At 37.7% G+C, this 18,607-nt stretch overlaps 1 protein-coding gene across 3 annotated transcripts in view; it reads right to left on the bottom strand.

Moving 5' to 3' along the window:
- Positions 1 to 18,607, bottom strand: part of MSH3 (mutS homolog 3) — a 175,038-nt gene that overhangs the window by 113,917 nt on the left and 42,514 nt on the right. For all 3 annotated transcript variants that reach the window (XM_043913511.1, XM_043913512.1, XM_043913513.1), the window contains exons 9-12: positions 16,323 to 16,435; positions 13,395 to 13,509; positions 7,962 to 8,046; positions 5,245 to 5,354 (exon numbers count right to left, since the gene is read on the bottom strand). In XM_043913511.1, coding sequence (XP_043769446.1) covers positions 5,245 to 5,354; positions 7,962 to 8,046; positions 13,395 to 13,509; positions 16,323 to 16,435 — 423 coding nt within the window. The remainder of the gene's footprint in view (positions 1 to 5,244; positions 5,355 to 7,961; positions 8,047 to 13,394; positions 13,510 to 16,322; positions 16,436 to 18,607) is intronic.

The following is an 18,607-nucleotide window of genomic DNA, read 5'->3' as shown; positions in this document are numbered from 1 at the left end:
GGAGGGGGGATCGGGATGGGGAATAAGTGTAAATCTATGGCTGATTCATATCAATGTATGACTGGGAAAAAAAAAAAAAGAAACACTGGAATTAAAAAATTAAAATTTAAAAATTAAAAAAAATAAATAAATAAATAAAGTAAAGACAAAAAAAAAAAAAAAAAAGAGAGAGAGATCAGTTAGCAGGATATTGCAACAGTCCCAAGTGGGGAACTACCGAGAGTTTAGACCAGGGTGATAGTGGTCAAAATGGCCAGACATGTACAGACTATGGATATATTTTAAAGATAAAAGCAAAAGGACTTAGGTTGGATGTGGTTGTCAAAAGGAAATGTCCAGAGTAACTCCCAGGTTTCTGGCCCAAGTACCTCCTGAGATGGAGGGGCTGGTTCCTACAACAGGGAAACCAGAAGGAGGAATAGGGTTAAACATGTTAAGTTTGAGATGCTTGTGATACACCTATGTGGTTAGGAGTCTAAGTTGAATATATAAGCCTGGAGAATAGAGGAGGGTAAGGACAAAAGACATACATTTGAGAATCCCTGACATTTTGATATTTAGGGTCATTGCTTTAGGCAACTTCACTGGAGAGAGAAGGGGAAGGAAGGATAAGAGAAGGAAGAAAACTGAGCTCCTAAGATTCAGACCTCAGGAACTCCAACATTTAAAGACACAGAGAAAGGGACTTCCCTGGTGGTCCAGTGGTTAAGACTTTGCCTTCCAATGCAGGGGGTGTGGGTTTGATCCCTGGTCAGGGAGCTGGAATTCCACATGCCTCACAGCCAAAAGGGGCCAAAACATAAAACAGAAACAATATTGTAACAAATTAATGAAGACTTTGGAAATGGTCCATATCAAAAAAAAGAGAAAATCTTTAAAAAAACAAATTAAAAAAAAAAAAATACAGAGAAGATGAACAGAGAGCAAAGGAAACTTTGAAGAAGCAGCCAGGAAATTAAGAGGGAAACAAAAATGAGTAGTTTCCATTTTAGAAAAAGGGAACAGACTGTACAAAGGTCCAGAAATAAATTACACCTCAGTGTGTTGTGAGAACTGTAAACAGTGGAGAGCAAAACATAATCAGATACACATTTTTTTTTAATCATCTTTGGGTAGTGCAGACAGGAACAGAGAAGGGCAAGACCAGACGGGTGGAGATATTAGCTTTCTTGATAAACTAACAGTCTTTACAAAAAGGCTTTCATCTGAGTGTCTTTCATAAAAAGTGATTTTACAAAAAGGCAAGACGATATAATACTACTTCTTACAGAGAGACTATTTTCATCATTAGTCAAAATAATTCCTCCACTAAGAGTGGAGAAACTGATTTCTTAGGTTCCCTTTGTGGTCAATAATCTGCTGTTCTATAAGTGTGTATGCATACCTGTATGGGCATGCACTCACACACACACACACACACACGAATAATCTGCTGTTCTATAAGTGTGTATGCATACCTGTATGGGCATGCACTCACACACACACACACACACACACACACACACACACGAGCTGCATTTCCAAGAAATCACTCTCTCACTGAAGGAAATATCTTATTTCCAATTTCTTTTGCAACTCATGTGGAACGTTTCCTGAGGCAGAGATGTACTAGTGGATGTGCGGGTCTGGAACTGGGGGAGATGATGGTGACGAAGCCATGAGCACACGAAGGTACAGGGTGTGCCAATTTCTTTTGCAACTCATGTGGAACGTTTCCTGAGGCAGAGATGTACTAGTGGATGTGCGGGTCTGGAACTGGGGGAGATGATGGTGACGAAGCCATGAGCACACGAAGGTACAGGGTGTGCCACGGCCACAGGTAAGATCCTAAGTAGTGCTGAAAGTGAGGAGATGCCCCAGAAGAGAGCCACAGGTAACAGCAACATATGAGGTACAGGGGAAAAAAAGAGGTGGGTTCCCTGGTGGCTCAGTGGTCAAGAATCCACCTGCCAAGCAGGAGATGCAGGTTTGAACCCTGGGTCAAGAAGATCCCCTGGAGAATAAAATGGCAACCCACTCTAGTACTCTTGCCTGAAAAATTCCACAGACAGAGGAGCCTGGTGGGTTACAGTCCATGGGGTTGCAAAAGAGTCAGACACAACTTAGTGACTAAACAATAACAGAAAAAGAAGTAATCATGAGAAAGCCAGAACTTACTTCTGTTAATATTTCAAAATACAGAGTAACTTTTTACTGAATATTTAATACTACTTCTATGATGACTAGATCTACCTTGGAAACTAATCTTTTGCCTAAAATATCATTTTAGAGACTCGTGCCACACTTCTCAAAGTTTTCTTTCCCCTGCTCCTACCTGCCCAATCATTACTGTATTTACAAGCAGAATTTGCATTTTGGAATTTGTGGACAAAAACTTATAAGGTACATATGATATATAAATATATATATATATGAGATTGACACAACTCATCAAAAGAAACAGAAGAAATTCAAAGATGGGACCCTGAAAAAATGAATTCAATATAATTTATTTAATTTTAAAAGGTCTTAGGAATAATGGCTTACCAACATGACATTCATTTATAAGAAACCAGAGACCTACACTGAAGAAGCTTCCTGCCTAAATTCGAGAACTGATAAAAAGCATAAGTCATAATACATAAGAGGCATAACCTATCTATACCGGCCAATGTGGTTTCAACAGAGTAAAATCTGATCTCAATAACCCAAGTGAATTCTTTGAATCAGTCAATAAGTATAGGGTCAAAACCATTTATACTTTCTAGAAAGTCACTAGAAAATCCTGCACCAAAGAGGTCATTTTGCAGAATAAAAAGTAGTGGGAGTGGAAAATCCTCTGAAACTTGAAACACCTGGTCCTGAATTTATGAACTGATTGCCCTTGGAATTAAAATAGACTAAAAATATAAAATATATATATATTTATAACAATATAAAGGGATTTAAGAGAATTCATGGATGACTGACAAATAATGGGCTCTTGCAAAACAGGGAAATCCACCTTACATCATGCTGAATTCCCTTGTCACCAATAATTTTTCTACAATCTCACAATAGAAGAAAACTAAGCCCTAAACTAACCTTTGGTTGCCAATGTCAGAGACAGAATATTAGCCTGGATAAACAACTGACATGATCAACATGGCACCTAATATTAGCATTAAAACAACAACAACAATGACTATACAGTTGAACAACTGACTTATCAGCTGAAGATTTTCTCTAGGTATTTGGAATAGGTTGCAAGTGCAACTAAGATTTAACTGGAATTCTTCTGAAGTCAGTTTTAATTGATTAGACAGCTTAAAGTTTTAAAACTATGACCTAAAATAAAAAGGGCAAAAGAAGAAGCTTTGCGTGCTTGTTTTCAGCTATATACACTTCAGGATGGTCTAATGTTCGTACTTGAAAGCACTGGAGCTCATTGCATGGAGTGCTTTTTCTCAGCCTTTCTGGGAAGGGAGGATCCCAGAAAGAATATGATCAACCCACAAGGAACATACAACATGGTCTACTGAATTCATCTCAAATTAATCCTCTTTATACAAAATAAGTTTAACAACAGAAATAAAAATTTTCATTTACATGAAAAAGTCTGCTATTAAGTCTGTTTCTGCTGAATATTTCAACCAATCAAAAAAAAAATAGTAAGAACGGTGTGGCTGCTTAGACAGATGCCTTTCCATCAGCCAGAAGGCAATGCTTCTTATACTACTGTCCACAGACTGTCTGCTCTTGTTCCATGAAGCATCTTTATCTCATAAGAATCCTGGTCCAAAGCAGAGACTTCCATTTTCAGAATTTCATCTTTACCTAGTCAGTTTCTACTACCTGAAGGTCTATATGGTCAAGAAAAGAAATCGTAATAACCCACTAAAACCTTAAGTGATTTAGTAATTATCATCATCAAAACAGTATATTAAAGTCTATGACCAACAGTGACAACATCTGCTATCCCTGCCAAAGATGGCTATTTACTAAGCCAGCATAAAATGTAGCCATGAGTGAAGTTGTTGTGCAGTTTAAAAGAGATGATGCACATACAGCCCCTAGGACAGTGCTTGCTATATGATAAAGAGCTCAAAAATGGCAGTTAGGATTGCTGTCTTACTCTATTCCTCACAGCAGCCCTGGGAGAAGGTACTGTACTACTGCAAAGGGGAGAACACGGTGGGCCAGGGGCTGATGGGCTATGGCCTTAGTGAGGCTGACTCAGTTGACAGAGCCCACTCATATAGCACGAGCACCACCCCCCTCTGCTCAGTCCACATGGGAAGCTATTCAGGATGGAGTCAGTGCTGATCCTACCTTTAGGCTCTGCCCAGTTGTGAAACACTGAGCAAGTTATTGAGGCTCTCTGAATCTCTTTTCTCATTTCAAGGATCTACCTCAGAAGATGATTTGAGTATTAAAATACTGGGTCAGAGCAAAAGTACAATAGATAACAGCATTCAGTCATTCAGTCAACATTACTGGGACTCCTACTAAGTGAGAGGCACAGGTCACAGCTCCCAAACCTATCTGCATGTCAGAATCATCTAGGGAGCTTTTAAAAATTCCAACTCCCAGGCCACACTGGAGACCAATTAAGTCACAATATCTGGAGGCAGGATATAGGTGTTGAAGCTTCCCAGGTGACTTCAATGTGCAGACAAACTTGGAGACCACTGTGTTTAGGCTCTAGACTCACCGACCTTTCCTGAAAGCTCTCTGAGTTTACTCATTCTACTCTCTTAAACACACCTAAGCCCTCTTTCAGATTCCTACTGCTCCTTCTCTAGCTCAGGTTCTCAGAACCTCTCTGTGAACTTGCTAACTTGTCCCCTACCCATCACTACTTCTCCATCCCCCTACACCCGCCAGCTCTGATCCATCACTCCTGTGAGCAGAACCACTGGATTAACTTCCTCTGGCTACTAGCTCCTCAGACCAGCCTGCAAAGCCCTCGACAAAAGGCAGTGCCCCATCTTCCCAGCCCCTCTCTCCCTACACCCTGTGCTACTGATGACCCAAACCAACTGATTACCTCACTCTCCCCAGGCAGATCCCATGTCTTTCAACTGCAAAGACTCATTCTTGAGAACAAGGAAAAAATCCTCATGATATTAGACAGTCTATCACCAGCTACAAAGTGAAATCTTCCCCAATTGAAAATGGTGTTCTTATAAACCATGGTGACTTTGGTTTTAAGGAGGTTAATGTACCTTTAATTTCATAATTTTATATAATTTCAGATGAAACACAAAAAAGAATTACTTTTACCTTAATTTAAGGAGCGGCTGGGTCACCCACTTCTTTAACTTGCGCCTCCCAAATGAAGTTTTAGTATGGTCTAAAACCCAAAATAAACTTCCTTTCGTTTTCATATCAGTCTAAAAAAGACCAGAAAGCATGTTTTATTAACTCAATGATTGTCTTTGGACCAAAATTGCCAGTTGTTCATGTGCCTTAATTATTCCATATACCCCAATTATAATGTTACACACGCTTAGCTTTTATGCTCAAAACAGGTGTTCATACATTAGATGAATGAATGTGTGTGTGTATATATATATATCTGCTTCCCAGGTGGCATTAGTGGTAAAGAACCCGCCTGCCAATGTAGGAGATGTAAAAGACACAGGTTCAATCCTCTGGAGGAGAGTACGGCAACCCACTCCCATATTCTTTCCTGGAGAATCTCATGGACAGAGGATCCACAGGGTCGCAAAGAGTCAGACACAACTGAAGCAACTTAGCACGCATGCACACATACACACATCCATATAAATACACACAAAGTATTGACATTTTGCATAAGAAAGATACAGTTTACGTGTAGTTTTTAACTAACAATAAATTACTGAGAAGTCTCTTTTAAAACATCTGTCCTAAACACCTTAAAAATATAACTGCATCCTTTCCTGCCTTAGGAAAGCACAGTGAAAATAATTTCATGTTCCTTTGGCAATTCAGTATCTCCCACTACCTAAGAGTCGCCATTCTAAAGACAGATAATCTCATGACAACACTCTCTCTCTTAAGGAAAGAAGTGAATGTGCACTGCACTCTAGGACTGTACCCTGGAGGGTTTGATTTTAGCCTGTTTCATTAAACCCTTAGCAAAAATTTATCTATGCTTTGCTACTTTAAAGTTAAAACATTGAAAAAATTTACAATTAACTGGAGATTGCATTTAATTTTAACCAAGGTTTCACTGTAATACAAAATGTCTATTAATAGGTTTGTTTTATTTGGAACATAGAGTTACAATTTTCATCTCAATTTTTTTTTTACTTTTTCCTTTTCCTTCATATCAACAAACAGGTACTTACAGAACACCTCCCATGTGCTCAGTAGAATGACTGGCAAGGGTATATTAAGACATGGTCCCTCCCTCAGGGCGCTTATATCCAAGTGTGGGAGGAAAGACTCCTAATGAGGACACGATGTCACCTGGCAGAAGTCAACTATAAAAGGTGTGCTACAACCTCTCCAGACCTCAGGAGTTTAAAACAGAGCACACACGGGAATGACAGTGGTCATGGAAGGTTCCCTGAGGACGAGCTGGGCACACACAGCTGACCTATGGGGGAATCCACATCGGTGACTGCACCATCCCATCCTGAGACAAACGCCCGACTGCTGGGACCAGAGTGAAGGGTCCCAGGAGGAGCACAGAGGCAGGGGACCATTCTCCAATGACCCGGCATCATTGGAGAGGCACACTCAGACGGGAGAGGGAGAGGTGGGGAGACCGGAGGCCTGTTACACCTTTGCTCTCTCTGCTAGTTAGACCTCTCCTCATGACCTTTTTCCACTGATCGATAGTGAAGGGGGAGAAAGCTGAAGTGCAAAGACAAGCAGAAGATGTTAACCCTCAGCTTCCACTTCTACAAGGGCCTGAGTCCTAATAAAGAAAGGGATTTTTAAAGGGTATTTTAATGATGGATGATTTTTGCCTTAGGACTCTGATTTTGGAACTGACGCCACTGTGACAGGACCTGAACAGGAAGGATGTGGAAGAAGTAAGGAAATCTTGGAATGCTGGGGCTGCGTCTGGAGGCTCTGACTGTGGGCTCTAGTCCTACTACTTGTTTCCTGTCTTGGGGATGTATATAGAATTGAAGAGAAAGACTTGTGGGAAAGATGCTCAACTTCCAAATAACAGAACGATATGATAAATATGCTCATGCATAAAAGGAAGGCTGACTTCAGTACATAAAGACACCTGGCAGAGGGAGAAACCTGAGTGAGAGAAATTAGACAGTAATATACAAATCCAAGAGTCAGGAGAGTGAATTCAGCATTTACTTTAATTCACAGCAATAGCAGTGATTCACAGCAGATGGTTCAGCTTTTCCACTACTTACTCAAATGACTTGGAACTACTTTATATTTTTGTGACTTTATGTTATAATAACATTATTTTTACAATATAGTAGCTCAAACTTTCAAGTGATAATTTAATGAATGAAAGCAATAATTTTAATGTCTTTATTATCCTTCACATTCATCAATAAAGGCAAATAAGCAATGATGAAAGTTCATGAAGTGAAATATTATGTATCTTACAGTTAAACGGAGTATCAGAGAAACTTGTTTTATAAGCTGGACAATGAAGTAAGACTATGGACATTTTAACAAAAAGTTATGTAGAAAACAAACATATGTAGAAAAACATAACCAAGCAGATAAAAAAAAAACCCACTGTATATTAATTTCTACCTTTCCAAACAAATATTTAATACAGAAATTATCAGGACAGCCATATTGCTTCAATCATTAAAAAGCATGCTCTACAGCTCCCAATGTAATCCCCAAATTTCATGTATTTGATTCTCCAAAAAGTGAGCAGTACAATTACCAAGAGATGTGAGGCAGACCAGCCAGGTGAAGACAATACTGTTTAACCTGCACTGCTAAGAACAGACTGCTGCTTCATCCCAAATTTATGTTTAAAACCATTTTGAATCAAATAGCCCTTATGTTTGCCTGACCTGATTCTGAAGGATTTCCAGGTTCCTTAATGTTGTTCCATTAATTGTCATGAACTCCATTTCACCTGACAACTGTTTAAAATTCCTGTAAAGGAATGAATAAAAGCCATGATGCAAGTGCATAAAGAAACAGAAAAACAAATTCAGCCGTTAGAAATATTCCAGTAACATTACAACAAAAGTGTTAGCCCTCTGATAGGAAATCAAACCAAAAAAAGCCAAAAGAATTTTCATTAAAAGATTGTCTTCCATCAAGGCTGGTGCTTTTAGGTAAACTGATGCGAAAGCACAGCTGTTCTCACACCAAAAACTAAAACAAGGAAGGGAAGTAATGATATTAATAGCTTTTTAGTTTTTTAATTTCCAGTAATAGAATCAAGCATAGTCTTTTAGTATCAGGAAAGCAAGTGGGGGTCTCTTCAGGAAAAGCTATGCAATTTGCTAGAAAAATATGTCAAGGTGCTTTAAAATGTCCTCCCTGCTCTTTGGCATGAGATCATCTTGATAAACACTTTAAAAACTCTTTATCAACATTCTGATATGTGCAAATGTTATTTATCTATAATCAAGACCACACATTCATGTGGCTAATGTTTTAGCAGAGTCTAAACTGAAAAAGTAGAAATTATTTCTTTAAGTTCAAAGAATTCACATTTTCCTTATGCTCCTTTAAGTACCCCAAGCTAGATTAAAAGTTCAGTAAATTTCAAATAAGCTTGAGTATTGAGTTCAATGTGATTACTAAATGCATGCACAATGCAAACTGCATCCTTGTTAGTCTTTCATGTTAAAAAATATATTAATCAATGCATTACTAATTCAATAGTTAATTTCCTTTATAAGTCAGTCCTTTGACATTTCTATCCACAGCACTTATAGACTTGATGGCTCATTTTTCAAAGCAAGGAAAATAACAGCAGGTCACTAAGCTATTTGGAGGGAAAGCATGAATGTTTGCATCATAAAACCAATCCCACTCATCATGGCCCTAATAAGATATAAATTAAATCCAGTTTCCCAAGCCAGTGATGGAAGAAAGCCTTCATCTAGGAATCTAGAGCCTAGAATCATGGCCAAGGAGCCAGTGTTCATTGAGAGATGCCTTGACTTCTAGATGACTCCCACAACTAAGGCCCAGAGCCCTGAAAAAGAAATGACTTGCTGCATATTAGGAACACTACCTAGTGACTGAACATTGTCCTTTGGCAGTGTAATATACCTGTGACAGGTTTACCTAACTTCCAAAAGATGACCTGTTAAAGATTTTCAGAGGCAACTCCAACACTGATAGCAGGAATGTGCAGGCCAGTCTCTCCTTCTTGTAACTGTTAATCTGCCTCACATTACAGAAATTTATGTTCTTCCTTATTAATAGATCTAAGCTCCATGGAGGCATGGTTTATTTATGCCTTACACATTTTGCAGCACCTGCAGAGCCTAGCAGAAAGTAGATGCTCAGCAAAGGTCTGTCATCTTTCAAAGGGGAGGCCAGTTTGGGGTTCTTTGTTTTCCTTTGAGTCATAAAGCCCAGAAATATATGTGAAAGATCCAGAGACAATAATAATATGTAAAACATTATTTTTAGGAAGAAACAATTGGGCAGTGATTTGCTATACAACTGACAGACAGATGTTCATACTCCTTCATGGTGAAAAATAGTTGGAAGTACTGCTAGCCTGGCCTCTGAGTTGGTATCCAAGCAGGTCTCATAGGTTTAAATAAAGTCATTTACTTCCCCCTCTCCCGACAGGTTTAAACTACATCCTAGGGGTGATTAATGAACACTTGAGTACCTTAACATATTATTGACCAGAGATGTATTAATGCCACAGGCATGAGTTTCAACAAAAATGCCCCTGTCAAAAAAGTGTTAATCATTCTCAGACATTGAAGGATGCTTAGCTGGCATCAAGAACCCACAATCCAGCAGCACTGACATCTGCACTGATCTTAATAAAAGAGATCAACCACTAGGAATATTAAGTTAGACGGACTGCTATGGCACAATAATTACCGAACAACTAAAAGAACTAACTCTGCTTTCAGGTTTCCCATGTTTGGATGATAAAGGACTCTGGAGTTAGGACTCTTCCTTACAAATACAAAAGAAATTTCCTCTGTCAGTGCCTATTTTCAACAGGAATTATATATATATTTTTTAACTCAGGGTTGTATCTGCCAGCCTTCCCTAGGAATTTGACAGGAATGATCACTGATTAAGCAACTCTAAATTATTTATCCTTTTGGAAGAAACCAAATTTGATGTGCTTTGAAATAAACCTTATAAACAAGGCCTGGCTAGCATTCACGCTGTGTGAACTTCGACAGAAATCTTCCAAGTAACATGGGAAAATACTTCATTAATATTTCAGACAACAATAATACATAGGACGTTGTTTCTCCCCCTCAAGTTTTATAATGGGAGAAAAACATTCCTGCTAAAAATTGCCAAAGAAGTTTAAGATTCCATATCACTCCTATTTCAACTTTTAAAAAAATGAAAACCAATCTTTCTGATTCAGACAAAGGCAGCAAAGGTGCAGACCTTATGTGAAAGATCAATCCCTTACAAAGATTCTATTTAAATACTGTTAATAGTATTTGAAAACGAAAACAGAAAAAAAAAAAAACCTACCATATGCACCATCTTACATATGAAATCCATTGTATAAAATAATTCTCTATATAGTTTTCAGAGTTCATACATTCACTATTTGTCTAATTTTTGATGGTTAACTTATAAATTAGAAATTGTATCATATTACAAAAATTCAGTTTTATTGTAAATTCACTTCTAATTTATTTGCAATTAAAATGAATATCTTTGCATTCCTAAATGCTACCAGTAAGCATATTAGAGAAGAAAATAATAAGAAAGATGACTAACAGATCCCCAAGGATTTACTAGGAAAATACACAGTACTCAGCATACAGTCATATAGCTACGATTTATTGCAGTGAAAGGATACAAAGCAAAATCAGAAAAGCACAAAGGTACGCAAGGCAAAGCCTGGAGGAAACCAAGGGCAAGCTTCCAAGAGGCCTCCCCTGGCAGAAATACGCAGGATGCACTTAACTACCCCAGAGTGAGCTGTGACAATATGTGTGAAATGTTTACCAGAGACGCTCATCAGAGACTCAGCACCCATGATTTTTCATTGGGGGCTGTTTTTACAAAGGCACCTGCTCCTGAGCAGGTGCCAAAATTACAGCTCTCAGAAACTAAGTAGTTGTCCAACATAAACCATACTGTCTGCAGAAATGGTTTAGGCACAGGGAGTCATTCTTACCAGAGAATGCTGGAGACCGGCCCCAAACCCAAGTCCCAGATGCCAGTCGAGAGTCAAGCTTGAAGTAGGGTTTTCTAAGGATAGATGTCTCATCTGGCTTACCATGTTAATCTGTTTTTGCATCTCTCTCTTCAAATTCTGTTTCTCTTAAACGTATCAGTGTTATATTCTTTTGTGTTCCTTCCAGTTTACTCTTTATTCCTAAATTGATCTTTTCTGTATATATAGTTCATTCTTAAATCTTATCATTTCATTTCAAAGCCTTCCTATTTCTCATCTATTCTCCTTTGTTCTTTCACGTTTAGCATCATTTCCTTAACATCATTTAGCTCATTTTGAAGTAGTAGGTTATAGTTTTTATTTCATCTGTGAGCATGTCTTTCTGGTATGCATTTATTTTCTATAAGGACATTATCCTGTTCCCCATCCTTTTCTATTATAATTTTATATGGGATTTTCAATTTGATTCATTTTTTTTAAGTGAAAATTTGTTTTCCATGTTTCAGGACATCGACACTGTTTAGGAAAGCTGCTGCTACTTTATACATCTCCCTCTTCTGTTGTTTTTGTGTTGTATTTAATCATGGAACCTCACCTGCTTTCATTCATAAAAAGATTAAATGCATGAACATTGCTCTTTAGCCACAATTAGAAAACTGGACACATTATATTACATATGTACACACACACACACACATATATATATACATACACATATGTATATAATTGTGTATTTGTGTGTGTATTTTAAATTGTTCTTCAGGCAGCTGAACATCAGGCAGCATAGAACTGTGGTGCCTGAGAGAAGAAAAACAAACAGAGATAAACACTAGGACTAACTTCTTGGAGAGACCAAGGAAAGTAGAAACTGAGACAGAATGTCAGAGACGACCGAGATGCACACAGAGAGATGCAGAAGGGTGCGCTCAAGTCTTTGGCCAAGCCCTGATCCTTAAATTGTGGAGGACGTCACATGAGATCACAAGAAACAGTAGGATGAACAAGGACCAGGGTTCACATATAGCTTAGTATAGTTTGTTCGCCAACTAATGAAAATGGCTGCTGCTGCTGCTAAGTCACTTCAGTCGTGTCCGACTCTGTGCGACCCCATAGACGGCAGCCCACCAGACTCCGCTGTCCCTGGGATTCTCCAGGCAAGAACACTAGAGTGGGTTGCCATTTCCTTCTCCAATGCATGAAAGTGAAAAGTGAAAGTGAAGTCACTCAGTTGTGTCCAACTCTTCGCAACCTCATGAGACTGCAGACTATCAGGCTCCTCCGTCCATGGGATTTTCCAGGCAAGAGTACTGGAGTGGGTTGCCATTGCCTTCTCCGAATGAGAACAGAAATGAGAACTTCAAAATACTTGGGACACTGGGTAGAAGTCTCAGAAGTGCATTGCTTTAGGGGTGGGGTTAAAATAGACAAAGACAAGGACTTCCCAATCTTGGTACCTAATGATATTTTACTGAGGCAGCTCCTATCTGTCCACTCCATCTCTACAGAAGAGGAAGCAGCTTACTTACTCAGGATCAATATGATACACGATAGTTCTTCACAGAGCCAAAGGTAAGAGGCCAGAAAAGGTAGAATATGGAAAGGCAAGAAAATTATTCTGTTACCCTTTTTTTTCCCACTAGTTTTTAAGCTAGCACTTTCTTAGAAGGTCAATTGCCAGCTTTTAAATCTCTCAACTCTACAAAGTTAATCACTCTTTTAAAAAGCTGTCTATGTTAGTGGCTATCCTCTTTATCTTCAACTTTATGGTCTGTGAAATAAGAACTGAAATCAAGAATAAGAAAGGTGATGACGTTTTATGAACGCTCTTAAATACCCCTTCTTAATACTACTTGTCAATTAACTGTGCTTTAATATAAAGCACAGTTCTGTGCTCAATCCTATAATACATTCAATAGCAATCATGAATACAAACTGACCCAATTCTTAAGCCTTCTATTAATTTTTTATGTCAACTAACATTTTTAATATTCCTCAGCAACAATACCACACAGGTCACTCTTGCCCCAGAATACAGTATTCCATCGAGAGCAGGTAACTGAGTATAGTACTTACCAAATTCAATTTAAGAAATGTTTTTAAATATAACCCCACACTTCTTAAAATTTTTTCAGAAACCACTTACTTGGGTTTGGAAAGCACCTTTTCCAAGTTAAACTCTTTGAGGTATCTTATTATGGCAGCCAAAGAGCAAATCACAGGCTTCTCCAAGTTAATGATGTCAGAAAAACTTTGAGAATCTAAAAAACAGAATATATACCTTCATTAAAATTATTATTCATCATTTTTTAAAACAAACATTAAGTGAAATAAAATTTTGTTTATAATTATTGAAATAATCATTTAGATGCTTAACTCCTGAAATTACCCTTTGGAAAATACAGAAGATTATAAATACCTAGAGTATGGAAAAAGGGCAATTTTCTGATGGTGGATGAACCTTCTTTCAAAAGCAAGGGAGCAAGTATTTTCAAAGTGTAAGATGCTCATCTGCTTTGACCCAGAAGTACTCCAAAATGCTTGTTAAAGATGTGTATACAAGGAAGTGAGTTGAAAAATCTTTCATAGTAGTAAAAAATTACAGAAAACCTAATTGAATATCAATAGGGTATTATTAATAGATAAATAAATTTCAGTACCTCTAGATTGGTATGCACCTACTACTGGGAAGGACTTTCCCATTAGCCTTCCATCTGGTCTCCCCCCTTTGTCCCTGTGCCCTATAGGGTATTCTTAACAGAACAGGCAGAGGAATCCTTTTTAAAACGTACATCATATCATTAGATTACTTTGCTTTCAAATCCTGCAACATCTCTCAACTCACTGAGAGATGTGGCTCAAGTTCAAAGGGATCTAAAAGTCCCTACAAAACCTATTCTCCATCTCCTTTTATCTCTGAGCTCGCCTCCTAACAGTCTCTTCCTTAGTTACTCCGTACCAGCACCCAGGCTCCCTGACATTCTTTAAACACACCAGGCACTTAGATACGCTGTACTTACTGTTGTTTCTGCCTGAAAAGCTGTTTCTTCACTCATCCATAAGGTTTTCCCCCTTAACCCCTCTAATCTTTGTTCCATCTTCATTCAATTGCCATTTTCTCAGCGTGGTCTTCCTTCACCACTACATTTAAAAATTCACCCCTTCCCTGTCTTTCTTCTCTTTAAAACGTGTTTGTTTATTTAGTTTTGGCTGTTCTGGGCTTTTTGCTGCTGCGTGGGCTTTTTCTCTAGTTGCTGCAAGCAGGGGCTACTCTCTAGTTGAGGGGCTCCTCAGCTGCGATGGCTTCTCTTGTTGCTGAGTAAGAGCTCTCGGGTGCGTAGGCTGCAGTAGTTGAGGCACGTGGGCTTAGCAGTTGCGGCTCCCAGATTCTAGAGCACAGGCTCAGTAGTTGTGGGGCAGGGGCTTAGCTGCTCTGCAGCACGTGGGGATCTTCCCAGACCAGGAATCAAACTCATAGGACCTATACTGGCAGGTGGGTTCTTTACCACTGAGCTACCAGGGAAGACCTTCCCTGCCTTTCTCTAAAGAACTCATCACCTTCAAACACTATTTTATTGTACACCTCCTTCCACTAGACTAAAAAACTCCAGAAGGGCAGGAATTTTTGTTTAATTTCTTAAAGTATAAACAATGCTTTTAATAGGCATTCAATAAAAATTAGTTGAAATAATAAATCCAAGTCATATTTAATAAAAATGAAGAATTATGCATGCTCATGTGTAGATCTGTATATCAAAAAATTCTTAAGAATTTGACAGGAGGGACTTTTACCTTTTTCCTTATACACAACTATGTTTTGATCTTTTTTTTTTTGCAGTAGGTATTTACTACCTTTAGAAAAAATTATAAGATACTCTCTACAAATCTGTAATGTAAAATATATTACTTTCAACATAGCTTTTTGTAAAAACAGGTGTAAATGAAGAATTAACTCTTTTTTCTTCTACTGAGAATTTCATCTTTTGACTGCCCAGCTCTGTTCCCCAGGAAACCTGATAAAGATGAAATGCCAATGTGTTATGAGGTAGCATCGCATATGGCGGAAATGACCTGAAATCAGGAAACTGCGTCCAGACTAGGAGAGGAATTACCTGATTCTAGAATTTTGGCCTTCCTTCAGTACACTGACTCTTTGAACTTGGTATGCCCTTTGGAGAAATTCCAGCAAGAGCTAAGGCTTCCTGTAGCAGATCCTGCATCCACCTGCTTTCTTTGCAGCTGAGTTGTCACTAGAGGATGCCGGGAGGCTCAGCGCCCTATGGACTTCTGCAGAGATGGAGAGGACTCCTCCCGCTAAGAGAAACGGTGCTGGGCCAGCAAACTGGATTTTCTGTCCTACGTGATTCTAGGTGAACTGGATGCCAAGAGTGGCTTATGGTAGTTTTGTGACTTAGTCTTGTCTTTAGTTGAGCACAATTTGATGATCTCTTGGCATTGGCCAAGACACCATGAGATTAAAAAGGATGGGGGAAAATGCCAATAAGACACTGATGCCTAAGAGGGAGCTGGGGTTGGTCCAAGGGTGAAAGCTTTGCAACAGGATAAAAAGGGATCTTAACATAAGCTGGACTGGCAAGAATGAGGGGTGGCAGACCAAATCAAACAGATACTTGGCTGAGGAAATGTGAATTAGACAAATAATGGATTCAAACTATTAAGACGCTGTCAATAATGTTCTGGTATTTTAATTCTGGGCATTAATATTTAGAAGTGCTAGCCTTCCTTAGGAGATTTATCCACACATTTTATAAAACTGCAAGGAAAATCATGGCCACCTTTTAAGGGAAGGAAGAAGAAAGATGACTCAGTAATTAACTTGTTACACTTCTGAATATGTCAAAAACACATTACCAAAATGGTCATAACTACAAAAAGCAACTGCAGTTATGCCTCTGATGAGTGTAAGAACAGTGAACTCTTTCCTCTGCTTCTTCCAGTTGTTTATCAGTAACTACCTACCTTTCACTAGCCTTTAAGTCAAATTTGCACCTTTATCCAAATCTCAACTCAGTAACATTTGAGGACATATGGCTAACATGTATAAAATATTTACCTTTAATGTCAACTACATCTTTTGCATAAAATTCTGTAACCTCTTGGAAAGCATGGCTGTACTCAAAATACACATTCTTCATCCTTTCTACTCGAATTCTGTCATCCCGCACACTGAAAGAAAAAAAACGAAAATTTAAAAACTAATTATACATAATCTTGAACTATCTGTATTCAGGCCTTGACCTGACCAAAATAAATACTCATTCATTATTCTTCACCAAGATGAAAAAAAAAAAAAAAGATCTAAGGTTTCCCTGTCAAAAGTCCACATTTCATAAAATACTATTACTTTCACTACTGGTATTTTATATCACCTGCACATAGTGAGTACTCTAAACATACTATTATCAAGAACTTGTTAAAATTACCGTCAGGTACTTTAATAAACATGAAAGAGAGAAAAATGGAAAAGCAATCAGTTTAACTGCATCATTTGTTTAAAGCCACTAACAAGAGAACACATCACTGAGTATTTCTTTCCTCGGAAAGGCATGTTTGTCTGGTTGGCTCTGTGCTAAGTCCATTTCTTCTACCACAGCCTCCCCAGTCAAATATAGTAAATTCCTCTTAGGTCAACTCCCATTCTTTACTTAAGTGGTTCTACACTTCTTTAAAAATATGCATATATGTATGTATATATGTTCATCTAAGCACATAAACAAAATCATCAAATCATCATCCATGCTGACAGTACACTGTCTCATCCATTTCCTATTTTGCTTGACTTCCCTTTCCCCTCCCTCTTCTCCTTTCCTAATCACCTCACTCCCAAGCCACAGTTACAACCTAGGAGGAATCCTTTCTCATTTTTTTCATGTTCATATAGTCATACACAAGTATGTCATATACATATATACTCACACATACGCTGTTTCATAAAAATCGAGTGACTTTATACAAACTTTCCTCTATCTTGTTTTCTCTAAGTAACAACTCTTAGAATTCCCTCCATATAAAGTGACCTAGATACAACTCATTCTTTCTAATGGCTAAAAAGTATCTGATAGTATGGAAAAGCCATAATTTATACAACCATTTATTTACTATTGGACATTCACTTGATGTTAATATTTTGCCATGTTATTTAGAATATTTTTATCTAAAAAAATTATAGATACAGATGTATCCTGCACACGTCCCTCTTCAGTCATATTCATCTACCATCTTTAGAAGTAAATGCAAAAAAAAAAAAAGAAGTAAATGCTACCATCAACTTGGTGTATGTCACCACCATGTATGTTTTTATATTTTACAACATATTTTAGCATCTTTACACAATACAGTGTATTGTTTCATGTTTTAAATTTTATATAAGCAATACTTTATTATACACACACTTCTACAACTTGCTTTTGCACTCAGTACTATATTTCCAAGATTTGAACATAAAGCCAGACATGCTTCTTTTTATATTTTCAATTATTTCTTATATTTGAGTAGACTTTTAAGATTTGTCATTCAAATTTAATTAATCCGAATTTATTTGGGGGGATGGTGTGAAGTTGAAAATACACTTTTATTTTCCATATGATTATCAATTAATGACCAAGCATCATTTATAAAACATTCCATCTTTTACTACTGATTTATAATGCTGCCTCCACATTTCTATGTATGTGTGACACTGTTTCTAGCTTCTATCCTATTCTACTGATCTTTTTGTCTATCTCTGTGTCAGGGCCATAGTATTGTAATTTCCATGGCTTGGTATCAATATCTGTGGCAAGGCCCCCACCTTGTTTTTCAAGATTGTCTTCATTACTCCTGGGCTTTTGATTTTCTTTAAAATTTTAGGTTCATTTTGTCAAATTTCACAAAAATCTTATTGGGCTTTTGACTGGATTGCAATGAACTAATTTAGAGAGAAATGATATCTTAACAAATTAAGAGATCCCACTGTTAAAGATGGCATAAGATCTCTACTTATTCATGTCTTTTATATCTAACAATATTGTTCCATTATTTTCTCCATATTCTATGCATCTTTAGTTGCGCTCACTCTTAGATTAAAAATACTATGAAGGGAATCTTTTCTTCTATTATATTTACTAAAAGCTTATCATTAGTGTACATGAACCCAAATTCTTATATGTAGCAACTATGCTAAACATGTTTTTCTTATATTGTCTGTGTATATATTAATATCACCTGCAAGAAAAAAATTTCTATTTTTCATTTCTTTTTCCTATCTCATTACACTACGAGCTAAGACCTTCAGGGCTATGTTGAACAAAGGTAATGCCAACAGGCATCCTTAGTTTCTTACTGAACCTAATGGGAATG

Source organism: Cervus elaphus, chromosome 9 (assembly GCF_910594005.1).
Source record: "Cervus elaphus chromosome 9, mCerEla1.1, whole genome shotgun sequence".
Taxonomy (NCBI): Eukaryota; Metazoa; Chordata; class Mammalia; order Artiodactyla; family Cervidae; genus Cervus; species Cervus elaphus.
This window is presented reverse-complemented; position numbering and strand designations above follow the sequence as displayed.